This window comes from Drosophila ananassae (genome assembly GCF_017639315.1).
Source record: "Drosophila ananassae strain 14024-0371.13 chromosome 4 unlocalized genomic scaffold, ASM1763931v2 tig00000066, whole genome shotgun sequence".
In the NCBI taxonomy this organism is placed as follows: Eukaryota; Metazoa; Arthropoda; class Insecta; order Diptera; family Drosophilidae; genus Drosophila; species Drosophila ananassae.
This window is the reverse complement of record NW_025319039.1, coordinates 442,989-456,389: the sequence shown is the minus strand read 5'-3', so window position 1 is coordinate 456,389 and position 13,401 is coordinate 442,989. Positions and strand designations below refer to the sequence as shown.

Here is a 13,401-nt window from a genome sequence, read left to right as displayed (position 1 = left end):
TTTGTCATCTTTGTTAACGTTAAATAAAAACGGTAGCGTATCGTTATTTATTATCCTTTTTGTTTTGGTATTGTTTTTTTTGCTGCTACTCTTAGTCATTTTTGTAGAGTCTTCTTATAGAAAGGTTATTGTTCAACATCCTAAAAAGCAATTTAAAAGATTACATAATGACGATTTTACTTATATTCCATTGAAGATTAATTTATCTGGTGTAGTACCAACCATTTTTGCTAATGCAATTTTATTGACACCTATTTCAATTGCAAATTTCTATAAGGGGCACGCTTTTTCTGATTTTATTTTGAATTACTTTATGGCAAATAAAGTAGTATATATTGTAGCCTATTTGGTGCTGATAGTATTTTTTAATTTTTTCTATACCAATTTTATATTTAATCCAGAGGAAAACGCAGATTTTCTTAAAAAAAATGGTGGTTTTATACCTGGTAGAAGGCCTGGGAAACATACTTCTGATTACCTTCAAGATATAGTTTTTAAGTTGACATTCATTGGCTCTGCGTATTTGGTAGTCATATGTACTGTACCTGAAGTTATGAGATATTATTATGATATACCATTTATTTTTGGTGGGACGAGCTTACTGATTATAGTGAACGTTATTACTGATACTATTATGCAAATACAATCTTATATTTTTTCAAATAGGTACGACAACTGGATAAAGAAATATGAGTCTAAAACGAGGAAAGTAAGATGATCATTACGATTTTTGGTCCTCCAGGTTCTGGTAAAGGTACTCAGTCAAGCTTGTTAATAGCAAAATATAATTTAAAATTAATTTCAGTAGGGGATTTATTAAGGAATATTATATCTAGCAGTAGTGAGTTAGGTAAAAAAATAAAGGGTACCGTGGAATCTGGTAATTTAATTCAAGATGAAATTATATGTGGATTATTACGTGACCAGCTTGCATTAGTGGATGATAATTGCTTATTAGATGGTTTTCCGAGAAATTTAAACCAGGCTCATTTTTTGACTCAAGTTTTGCAAGAAAAATATAATAGGGATGTTGACATTGTAGTTGAGCTACAGCTTGACGATAATATTGCAATCGATAGGTTAAAAAATCGTCTCGCGTGTTTGGACTGTAAAAGCATATATAGTGTATCTTCTTTTAAGAGTACTACTTGTGCTAAATGTAAAAGTACGAGGTTAGAGAAAAGAATTGATGATGCTGATATGTCTGCAATTAATAAGAGAATAAGTGAATATCACCTTCAAATGAAAGGTTTACGCGAGTATTATAAAGGCAATGATCCCCAACCGGCAAGACGAATGAGCAGTGGACTGTAGAGTAATATGTTCTTGTCAGTTTCGCTGTCTAATTGGTACTAAGAAAATTTACATTTGTGGAACTTAACGATAGGTGTGTGTGTGTGCATACAAATTGTGGATTCTAAAGCTAGTAGGTATAGAAAATATAAAGATGACAATATAGGTGACTTATAAACTATGTATCGATAGTCCATTCCTAAACATCCCGGGCCACCCTGAAACACGGTTTCTGAACTGAGTAGTTTCGCAATTTTCGTTATTGGCCGGGTTTTGAGCCGGATGATCCGGACTGCTCGAACCTTATTGTCCTTTCCTTGGAAAGTGTCGATCACCTTCGCTAGATGTCATAATGCTGGTGGTGTGTTGGACTCCTTGACGAGCGCAACGCTGCCGATCGAAATGTTAGGGGTTGGCGTGGTCCACTTAGGACGCTGCTGATGCTTCGCCTCTGCTGACAACTGCGAATGTTGGATTCGTCCACCTACTCTTAGCAGGTTGTCCTTGTCGATGATTGGTGAGATCTTGACCAATTGAGATTGGTTCCCTAGAGCCTTGTTTGCGCGTAGTAACTGGATCTCCTGTTGAAAACCAGCTTGAGCGTGTTGCAGCCACCGAATCCTTGCTGCCTTGATCTCATCGAATGTTAGAGAATTCGATATTTGGTTCGAAGATGGGTGCTTCATGCGATGAATGAAGCGCAAAACGTAAGCAAGTGTGTGTATAAGCTTCAGCCAAGATGAGTTGCGATTGAGAAGCTTATCCCATGGGTTGTCCGTCGTGACATTCGTCTGCGCAGCTAGGCAGATAGTTTTGACTTCGTCTTGTATGCGTTTGTCTGAAAGAGAAGTACAGTTATGAGTATTGTTCAACCTTTCCAAGAATTGTTCCTTGTCCCTCAGCCATGAAGGACCCTTCCACCATAATTGGAAGTCAATGAGCTCGGATACTCCCAAGCCACGGGATGCGCAATCCGCTGGGTTCGATTTTGAGTCTACATGCCGCCATGCATGCTTCGGGATGGTTTCGAGGATTTCTGAAGTGCGGTTCCCAACAAACGTCTTGAGTTGGGCTGGTAAATACGATAACCATGACAGGACTATCGTCGAATCACTCCATGCGTAGATCGTTACGTCGTTGTTCATTAGTCCAGCTTTTATGGATTGCAGAAGTTGACTCAATAGAAGTGCGCCACATAGTTCCAGGCGCGGCAAAGACTGCTGCTTCAAAGGTGCCACTCTGGTTTTTGCAGCAAGTATGGCGACCGAAATGGTTCCATCGTCGTTAACCACTCGGCTGTATACCACCGCTGAGTACGCCTTGGTGGATGCATCTGAAAATCCGTGCAATTCGATTCTCTGTTTGTCGCTTTTAACTAAGCGCGGTATCTGGAGCTTGTGAAGGTTGTCCAGATCAGCTCGCCATTTGAGCCAGTTGTTTGCTAGTTTGCTCGGTAGTTCGTCGTCCCAATTCAAATTCAACAACCAGAGTTTTTGAAATAGTATTTTGAATTGAACTACGATTGGTGCTAATAGACCGAGAGGGTCGAATATACGTGAGACATCCGACAACACTTGCCTCTTGGTGCAGCGAGGGTCTTTCGATAGGTTTACATTGTACGACAATGTGTCCTCTCCAGGGTGCCAATGCAGCCCTAGCACTTTGACTGGTGATTGTGAGGAATCCGTGTTATCCTCCGATTTGATGCGTTTGGTATTCGATACCCATTTCCCGAGCTCTAGGTTAGCACAGGACATCAGTTGGACCAGTTCGTCCCTGTTGCGTAGCAGCTCATCCTCACTATTTGCTCCAGTGAGAACGTCGTCGACATAGAAGTCCTCCAACACGATTTTTGCTGCGTTCGGAAACTCGTGCTTATGGTCAGCAGCTAGTTGCTCTAGCACTCTGACTGCTAGAAATGGTGCGCATGATGTTCCATACGTCACCGTGCATAGTTGGAAGTGCTTGATAGGATCTGAGGGATCCTCTCTCCATACGATTCTTTGATAGTCTCTATGTTTTTCGCTCACCCATATTTGACGGAACATCTTGACTATGTCCGCTGAAAAGACGTATTTGTACATACGGAATCGCAAGCACACAGCAAATAGGTCTCGCTGAATACTCGGTCCGATCGAGAGCGTGTCGTTTAAAGCCAAGCCTTTGGCGTCTTGATATGATCCGTCGAAAACCACTCGAAGTTTCCGACCCAATACGGGATGATGTGGCAGGTAGAAATTCCTACCCTTGGGAATTTCGCTCGGTGAGATTTCTCGCATATGTCCTAGCTCCTGGTATTCCCTCATGAACTTTACGTAGTCGTTACGTAATTGTTGATTCTGTGCTAAACGTCGTTCAACTGATTTGAACCTCTGCAGCGCTCCTTGAAGTGTATCTGCGAATTGTGTTTCGGATACTTTAAACGGAAGTTCCACTATGTACTTGCCTTGTTCGTCTCGAGTGTGTGTTGCAAGAAAGTGTTTCTCCACCTCCTCGTCTTCAGGTTGAACTTCTGCCTTGCGTTGTATGCTCTCCAGCTCCCAGAACCTTCTGAGATAAGCATCGATGTCTATTGTCGTTGTGAGTGCCGTAGCGCTGCATGCGCGTGATGAAAGCAGTGATGTAATTACCCATCCGAAAATTGATGATATAGCAATGAGCTTTCCTTTGTCGTCGTAGATTTTTCTTCCAGTTATAACACTCCAAACGTGTTCGCTGCCCAAAAGAATGTCAATTGGGGCATTCGTGCTAAATTGCGAATCTGCCAATTGCAGATCGTTGAAAACTCGAAGTACAGACGCGTCGATGGTCTGCCTTTCCAATGATGACGTAATCTTTCCAAGCACGTGAGCCTGGACTACCAGCTGATCTTGCGAAATACGGGATTGGATGCTTATAGTGCTGCATCCCCTTGTAGTGTCTGCTTTGGTTGATGAAATTCCCGTAACCAGTATGCGTGATGGCGTACGAGCCAAACCAAGTGTTTGTATACAGCGTTCAGATATGTACGACAGTTCTGAACCCGTGTCCAATAGGAGTCGGCATGCAACCAAATCTCCCTTTGCGTTGCGAACGTTGACCATGGCCGTCGGCAAGGTGCTCCTGTTCCATCCAGTTGATTGTTGTGAATTTGCAGTGCCTTGTGCACATACCATTGCTGCAGAACCTTCTGCTTGTGCGATGTGACTCGTAGTCACCGTTGAGATGTGTGCGCTAGGATCCTCCTGATCCTCACCAGTTTGAGAGATTGTTCCAATAGCCTGTTGCGTGCGTTGCAGGTGCAACAGTGAGTGATGCTGACCTTTACATTGTCTGCACTTGAACGTAGATTTGCATTTTCTGACCCCATGACCAGGATTCAGACAATTGTAACATAGAGCGTTTTCCTTGGCAAACGAAAACCTCTGTCCTGCTGACATATCCAAGAATTGTTGGCATCCATACAGACGATGCTCTGTAGAATGACATTTGCTGCACTTGTTTCCTTCAAGTACAACCAGCGAATGTGTGACCTTCCTTCCCTTGTCACCGATTGAGGCTGTAGTCTTGCCTCCGATTGTTTCACGCTTGCTGAGCTCTAGTTCCTCGCAACGTGCATCCAAAAATTTGAAGAATTCCTCCAGTGTGGGTGAGTCTGTCTCCACACTGCGCTCGATCCACCTGCGTCGAGTATCTGCATCCAGCTTCTCCAGCGTCAAGTAGATGATCCAACAGTCTCGTCCTGTTTCCTCTATGGCATCCAAACCACGCACTATTTCATTGGCGCCGTCTGACACCTTCCGTAATGTTGCTGTATCCGACCTTGTTGTTGTTGGCAGCTTCATAAACTGCTCCAATAGTGAATTCACGATATGCCGTGGACGATTATATCTTTCATTAAGTCGCTCCCACGCAGTGTTGTAAGCTGAATCCGTAATAGCCAAATGTCGTACCAGATTTGCAGCTTCGTCGATCAGAAGAGATTTCAAATGATGAAATTTGTGCGTATTTGTCAAATTCGCCTTGTTGTGAATTGTGCTCTCATATATGTCTTTGAAAGCTGGCCACTCTGAATAATTGCCAGCGAACCGTTTAATTTGAATTTTAGGCAATTCGCTTTGAGCTGATGCCCCTACCATTTGAGCACTACCTGAATTCGCCGCGTAGGCGTCTCCTCCTTCAGGTCTCGACATGTTTGCAGTGGCTCGATTTGCCGCCAACTGCTCGAAGAGTTGTTGTTGTTGTTGTAGCAAACTTATTATTGCGTCGTTGTTTTGCAGCACGCCGCTGCCGTTTTCACTGTTCCCAATTGATGGACTAGGTCTTGTACCTACCATCGCCGAAAGTAATGCATGCGCCCTTAGATATTTTTCCTCGTAGAATATGTTGTCATGCTCCGGATCCACATAGCCATCTACTTCGTCGAGCATAGCTATTTCATCACCAAATCTATTGAAGTCTTTCCATGTTGTGTTGAGATGCTCCAGCCGCGAAGACACCTCTGCCCGTGTGGCGTTCGAATGTTGCGCGTCCTCAGCCCAAGCCAAGCTCCGTGTGATATTGGCCTTGAGTCTGGCGCGCCCTTTTGTCAATGCTTTTAATTGCTCCATGCCGAGAAACAATTACAAATGAGAACCAATGCACAGAAAACTACAAAACAAATCCGGCTCGAAGGACCAAACAATGATCCCCAACCGGCAAGACGAATGAGTAGTGGACTGTAGAGTTATATGTTCTTGTCAGTTTCGCTGTCTAATTGGTACTAAGAAAATTTACATTTGTGGAACTTAACGATAGGTGTGTGTGTGTGCATACAAATTGTGGATTCTAAAGCTAGTAGGTATAGAAAATATAAAGATGACAATATAGGTGACTTATAAACTATGTATCGATAGTCCATTCCTAAACAGGCAAATTATTAACAATTGACGCTAATTTGAGTGTTGATGAGGTAACGCAAGAGATTGAAAGTAAAATTTCTTGTAATTTGGTTTGACTCTGAGTTGTTTTATGGTATAAATTAAGAGTTGTTATTAATAAAGTATCGAGGTACCAGTGGCACGTATTGCAGGCATAAATATTCCAGTGAGGAAATGTGTTCCTTTTGCATTAACTTATATATATGGTATAGGTATTGCTACTGCGAATGTAATTTGTCACGCTTGCGAAGTTGATAAGCGCAAACGTGTTTCAGAATTACGAGATGAAGATATAGAAAAGATCAGCAGTTTCATTAGACAAAATTATGTTATAGAAGGTGAGCTCAGAAAAGAAGTGGCTATGAACATAAAATCTTTAGTGGAAATGGGATGCTATAGAGGGGTGAGACATAGAAAAGGTTTACCTGTGAGAGGGCAAAGGACTCATACTAATGCTAAGACTCGTAAAGGTAGATCTCGGTTGCCTATTGCTGGGAAAAAATAAAATTTATTATTATTGTGAGTTTTAATGAAAAAAGTCAAAACGGTTGGTAAGAGTAAGAAGGAGTTTATTACTGGTGTTGTCCATATTCGTGCAACTTTTAATAATACTTTTGTAAATGTAACTGATGTTCATGGTAATACGCTATGTCAAACTTCTGTGGGTGCATGTGGTTTTTCAGGTTCGAGAAAATCCACACCTTATGCTGCAGGTAAGGCTGCGGAGGCTGCTGCGAAGAATGCAATAGAGAGATTTGGTATGAAGGTTGTCTCTGTAATAATTCGTGGTCCTGGCTTTGGTACCGAAGCTGCGGTTAAAGCACTTCAGAGCTGTGGGTTGACTGTGACTTCAATTGCAGATAAAACCGCAATTCCTCATAATGGGTGCAGGTTAAGAAAAAAAAGAAGAGTATAGGATATTTGAAAAGGTTGTTTTATGTATTATAATAATGATGTTTCTCTCTGTAGCAATTTAGATAAATTGATTAAACCTAGTTCAGTTAAGGTAATATCAGATGATTCAAGTGAAAAAAGTGATATAGTGCTAGAACCGTTGGAAAGTGGTTTTGCTTTAACATTAGGTAATGCATTAAGACGTGTAATGTTATCTTCTCTTAAAGGTAGTGCTGTTTATGGAATAAAAATTGAAGGTGTAACTCATGAGTTCACTTCAATTCAAGGGGTGAGAGAAGACGTAACTGATATAGTATTAAATATGGGTATGTTGAGGTGTAAATTAAATGGTGCTTCTAATAAATGCTTAAATTTAAACGCTAAAGGGCCTTGCCAGGTATTAGCTGGGATGATAGAAACTGATGATCAATGCTCTATTGTTAATAAAGATTTGTTAATATGTACGCTGGGGCAAAATGTGGAGCTTAACATGACCATATACGTGGCTAGCGGAAAAGGTTATCTTCCTGTAACTAAATATAAAGAAAATGAACTTTTGAAGCTTATGAGTGAACAGGATTTAATTGGTTTTATTCCAGTTAATGCTTTGTATAGCCCTGTCAACAGGGTTTCGTACAGGGTAGAGAACAGTCGTGTTGGCCAAGTGACTGATAAGGATAAGCTGATATTGTCAATTGAAACTGATGGTACAATTTCTCCGAGTCAAGCTGTTGACTCTGCTGCAAGAATATTACAGGAGCAACTTCAGCCCTTTATTAGTTCTGATGTAAGTTATAAAAAATCGCAGGTTTCTTCGTCTAGTGGTGCTAAAGATTTGGGTTATGACCCTGTCTTATTGCGTAAGGTAGATGAAATGGAATTATCTGTCAGGTCTCATAACTGTCTGAAAAACGAAAACATCACTTATATAGGTGATCTTGTGCAAAAGACAGAAGGTGAAATGTTAAGAACTGCTAATTTTGGCAGAAAGTCTTTGAATGAGATTAAGGCAGTTTTGACTAATTTTGGCTTGTCTTTGGGTATGAATGTGCTAAACTGGCCACCTAAGGATATAGATGAGTTGGCTAAACAACATACTGATGAAGATTAGGTGATATATGAAACATGGAATAAAAAAACGTAAACTATCTCGTTGTACTGAACATAGATTATCGACGTTAAAGAATCTATCTATCTCATTAATTAACCATGAGCAGATTGTAACTACTTTACCAAAAGCTAAGGAACTTCGTCCATATGTCGAAAAGTTTATTACAATTGCTAAGAATAAGAATACTTTACATGGTAGAAGACTTTTGCTTTCACGCCTTCATAATAGTAAGTTAGCAGTTGATAAGTTATTAAACGTCTTAGCCAGCCGTTATCAAGATCGTAAAGGTGGGTATTCTAGAATAATAAAATTTAGCACTCGAAAGGGTGATTGCGCTTCAATGGCAGTGATAGAACTGGTTGATAGGGATATTGCAGCAAGAGGTAAGGTTTATAGTAAAAATAAAGAAGGAGGCAAAGTAGTTACACAAAGTTAATTGTTATCATAATTGTTCTTCTTGTGGTAAGTAGGTTACGCTACTTTGTAGGTTACTTTGGCGAGTTATTAGTTTTAGTATATTTAAAACTGAAATGGTATAATGTTATAAAACGCCGTTACCGTTGTAAGTTCGGTGAAATTGACTTAATTGTATCTAAAAAAAAGGAGCTGATTTTTATAGAAGTTAAAACAAGTTTACTTGGAAAAGAAATACCGATATCTCATCTTCAATGTCAGTCTATTATAAATTCTTCTAAGTATTTCTTAAGTAAAAACCTTAGTTTTTTAGATTATTCAGTCAGATATGATTTATATTTTCTTTCCTTAAAGAGAAGACCTGTTTATATAAAAAATGCTTGGATTGAAGAATGAAAGATTTGTAGCTGAATTAATTTAGATTTACTGGATTTAATATGAAAAAGACCCAATACAATAATTTAGTTTCATCTTACGCTAGAGTGCTATTTCATGTCTCAGGAAGCAGGTTAGGTATTATAAGGGAAGAAGTAGAATTTTTGTTGGCTTTTTTTAAGGATCAACGTGATGTTTTTGTGTACCTATCTCATCCTATGATTTCTTTTGCACACAAAAAAGAAGTGATGCTTTCTATAAATGAGCACTTGAGTGAGAATTTAGTAAAATTTATTATGGTTATATTTGCAAATAAACGCTCTAGTTTATTGATCCTTATATTAGAAAAATTCTTAAGTCTTGCAAGAGAAAATGAAAATGAATTCGAAATTACTATAAAGTCAGCAGAAACTTTAAAGGAATCTGATATAAAAATAATTACTGAATCTTTGAGCTTTCTTGGTAAAATAATAAAAGTAAGCAATGTGGTTGACCCTTCTATACTAGGTGGCTTCGTAGTTAGGTATGGTTTTAATTTGATCGATGCTTCGCTAAAAAGTTACTTGGATAGGTTAGTTGACTTAAGTAAAATGGAAATATTAAAAGTAAGGAATTTTGTATGAAGAACAGTATGAATGTTTCTGAGATAGCAAGTATAATAAGAGAAAAGGTTGAGACGTTTGATAATCCTATAAAGCGGGAAAATATAGGTGAAGTAATTTCAGTAACAGATGGTATCGCATTGGTTTATGGGCTGGAAAAAGCAAAATTCGGTGAAAAGGTATTTTTTGCAAGTGGTGTAGAAGGAATAGTTCTCGATTTAGATCATGATACGGCTGGAATAGTTGTGCTTGGTAATGACCGTGATGTGAAAGAAGGGGACGTTGTAAAATGTAGTGGTGATGTTGTGCAGGTGCCTGTAGGACATGAATTGTTAGGGAGAGTTGTAAATGCGTTGGGCCATCCTATGGACGACGGTGGGGAAATTAGAGCCAAAAACAGAATGGATATAGAATCTAAAGCGCCAGGCATTATTGATCGTAAGTCTGTGCATGAGCCACTGCAAACAGGAATTAAAATTATAGATTTGCTAATTCCAATAGGTAGAGGGCAGCGTGAATTAATTATTGGTGATAGACAAATTGGTAAAACTACTATTGCGCTTGATACTATTATCAATCAGAAGAAGATTAACGATGAGGTAAACGAAAATCAAAAAGTTTACTGTGTTTATGTTGCTATTGGGCAAAAAATTTCAACAGTAGCAAAAGTGGTAAATAAGCTGAAAGAAAGTGGAGCATTAGAGTATACAACTGTAGTTGTGGCTAGTGCATCTGACTGCGCGCCTATGCAATTTTTAGCACCTTATGCTGGTTGTACTATTGGGGAATTTTTCCGTGACAATGGAATGCATTGTTTGATTATATATGATGATTTATCTAAGCATGCTGTGGCATATAGGCAGATGTCTTTATTGCTCAGACGTCCTCCTGGTCGTGAAGCTTACCCTGGAGATATATTCTATGTACATTCTCGCTTGCTTGAAAGAGCTGCTAAAATGTCTGATAAAAAAGGGCAGGGTTCTTTAACTGCTTTGCCAATTGTCGAAACTCAAGCTGGTGATGTATCTGCATATGTGCCAACAAATGTTATTTCAATTACCGATGGGCAGATCTTTCTTGAGTCTGAATTATTTTATAAAGGATTTCGACCTGCAGTAAATATAGGTTTGTCAGTTTCACGGGTTGGTTCTGCTGCACAACTAAAGTCTGTGAAGAAAGTTGCTGGTTCTATAAAGCTAAGCTTAGCTCAGTATAGAGAATTAGAAGATTTTGCAAAATTTGGTTCTGATCTTGATGCTAGTGTTCAATTATCCTTGAATAAGGGTAAATATCTTGTCGAGTTATTAAAGCAGAAACAACATTTACCTATGTCAATAGAAGAGCAAGTAGTGCTGATGTATATTTTTTCTAACCTATATAATCAGTTAAGTAAAATACAAATAAGTTACATTAATAAATTTGAACATGATCTTATTAATTATTTTCATACTGTACACCCTGGGGTTTTAAAAAAGTTGTCAAATGACATGAGTGATGATATAAAAGGTGATATTTTTAACATTGTGAGTAATTTCGTTACTCAATTTAATTGCGTTTAGGTGGTGATTATGGCTTCATCCATTATTAATAAATTTCCTATGACGAGGGAAGGTTTTGAGAATATGCAAGCCGAACTTGAAAAATTAAAGGAAGAAAAACCTTCTGTGATACAGGCTATTTCTGATGCTCGTGATCAAGGTGATTTGTCTGAAAACGCAGAGTATCATGCAGCACGGGAAAGGTTAGGTTTTATTGAAGGCCGTATAATGGAGATAGAAAGTAAGCTCTCACATGCGGAAGTAATAGAAGTAAAAAATTTGTCTGGTGATTCAGTAATGTTTGGTGCAACTGTGACATTAAGCATGTTAAGTGATAATAACGGTGAAGTGGAATATGTTTATAAGGTTGTAGGCGAATATGAAGCTGATGTTTCAAAGCAGTTAATATCTACTAGTTCACCACTTGGGAGTGCCTTAATCGGCAAAAAAGTCGGTGAATATGTGGAAGTGACAGTGCCAAATGGAGAGAAATTGTATAAAATAGTTAAGATTGAATTTAAGTAAATTATTATGGTACAGGCCACTTATGCTTCAATGAGTCTACCAGGTATTTCTTCTGTGGAAGATGTATTAGAGGATGCTCGTTCCGGTAAATTATTCATTTTAGTTGATGATGAAAATAGAGAAAATGAAGGCGATTTGATTGTCTTAGCTGAGAAAATAAAGCCGGAACATATGGCTTTTATGGTTAGGTACGGTACAGGGGTTGTTTGCTTAGCAATGACTAAATTTCACATGAAAAGGTTGGGCCTTAATTTCATGGAAAAGAAAAATATTGGTGAAAATCATACCGCATTTACTACATCAATTGATGCACGTTATGGCATTACAACCGGTGTTTCAGCAGAGGATAGAACGAAAACTATACATGCTGCTATCAACAAGGATGGTACTCAGGATGACATCATAACTCCAGGTCATGTTTTTCCTGTAATTGCACATAAAGGTGGGGTGGCACAACGTGCTGGTCATACTGAAGCGAGTGTTGAAATGGCGAAGTTAGTAGGGTTTGATCATTCAGCAGTTATTTGTGAATTAGTGAATGATGATGGCTCTATGATGCGCTTACCTCAGTTACTTAAATTTGCTGAACAACATAAAATTAAGTTAACTACCATCGACAAACTTATCAGTTACGTTAAAAATTTAAACTAGCGTTTATAAATTTGTATAATTTAAGTGTTAAAATATAGAATTTCTATAAATTATACAAGCACAGAATTTTCATGTTTAGAGTTGCTAAGTTTTTGACCTTATTGTTCTTTTTTGCATATTGTAATAATGCTTACTCTATTAACATTATTAGAGATAGTGAAGTGGAAGCAATAGTGAAAGAGCTAGCGCAACCTTTATTTTCTGCTGCGGATATTGATCATGAGCAAATAAAAGTTTTTATAATTAATGACAATTCGATTAATGCTTTTGTAATTAACAATAACAGTATTTTCATTCATTTAGGACTTTTACAATATTCGGCTAAACCTTATGTCCTGCTTGGTATATTAGCACATGAGATTGCTCACATATCTGCTGGTCATATATTGCAAATGAGTAGTGCTATGGGTTATTTTCAATCGATAGCAATGATTAGTTATATGGTAGGATTAGTTTCTAGTATTATCATTAACCCTCAGGTTGCTGGTGCAATTTTGCTTAGTGGTGTAGCGTTTAGTTCAAGGCTATTTTTTAACTATTCTCAAGAGCAAGAAAGTGTAGCAGATAGCTATGCTTTAAGGTATCTTGATGAATCTGGCTATGATAATTCAGGTATGAAAGAGATTTTTGATTATTTTAAAAGTATTGAGCATGAGAACACCGAGGAATATTTCCGCACTCACCCACTTAGTGAGAAACGCATATTTGCTGTACAAAATTATAAGGTTAAAAACAACGTAAAACCAATTTTTGCGGATAAGTTACTAAAGTTTGAGCGTGTGGTTGCAAAGCTAGACTCTTTCTTTGCTCCTATTCATGTGTTATCTAATAAATATGAAGATAATTCTGAGTATGTAAATGCTATAGTTTGCTATAGGCAAGGAAAGATAGAAGAGGCTATTGCTAAAGTTAACTCATTGATTCAAGAATCACACAGTGATCCATACCTATATGAATTAAAAGCAGAAATGCTATACAAGGCTGGAAATTTAAGTGAAGCAATAAAAATGTATGAGGAATCGCTTAGGTATTTATCTGAGAAAAACAGTTATTTAGTGAAACTTGCATTATCTCATACTTTATTATTACACGGTGATGCA

General features: G+C 38.3%; 2 protein-coding genes across 2 annotated transcripts; one reads left to right on the top strand and one right to left on the bottom strand.

Moving 5' to 3' along the window:
* Positions 1 to 1,640: 1,640 nt before the first annotated feature.
* LOC123257814 lies at positions 1,641 to 5,882 on the bottom strand. Its single transcript, XM_044717797.1, has 3 exons — positions 5,607 to 5,882; positions 2,849 to 5,120; positions 1,641 to 2,734 (listed from the first exon to the last, which is right to left on the bottom strand). Exons 1-3 carry the CDS (start codon positions 5,880 to 5,882, stop codon positions 1,641 to 1,643), a joined length of 3,642 nt encoding a protein of 1,213 aa, XP_044573732.1.
* A 3,560-nt stretch (positions 5,883 to 9,442) lies between these two features.
* On the top strand, positions 9,443 to 12,355 carry LOC123257807 (ATP synthase subunit alpha). The gene has a single exon (XM_044717790.1). It carries the CDS (start codon positions 9,605 to 9,607, stop codon positions 11,144 to 11,146), a length of 1,542 nt encoding a protein of 513 aa, XP_044573725.1. The 5' UTR covers positions 9,443 to 9,604; the 3' UTR covers positions 11,147 to 12,355.
* The last annotated feature ends 1,046 nt before the right edge of the window (positions 12,356 to 13,401 follow it).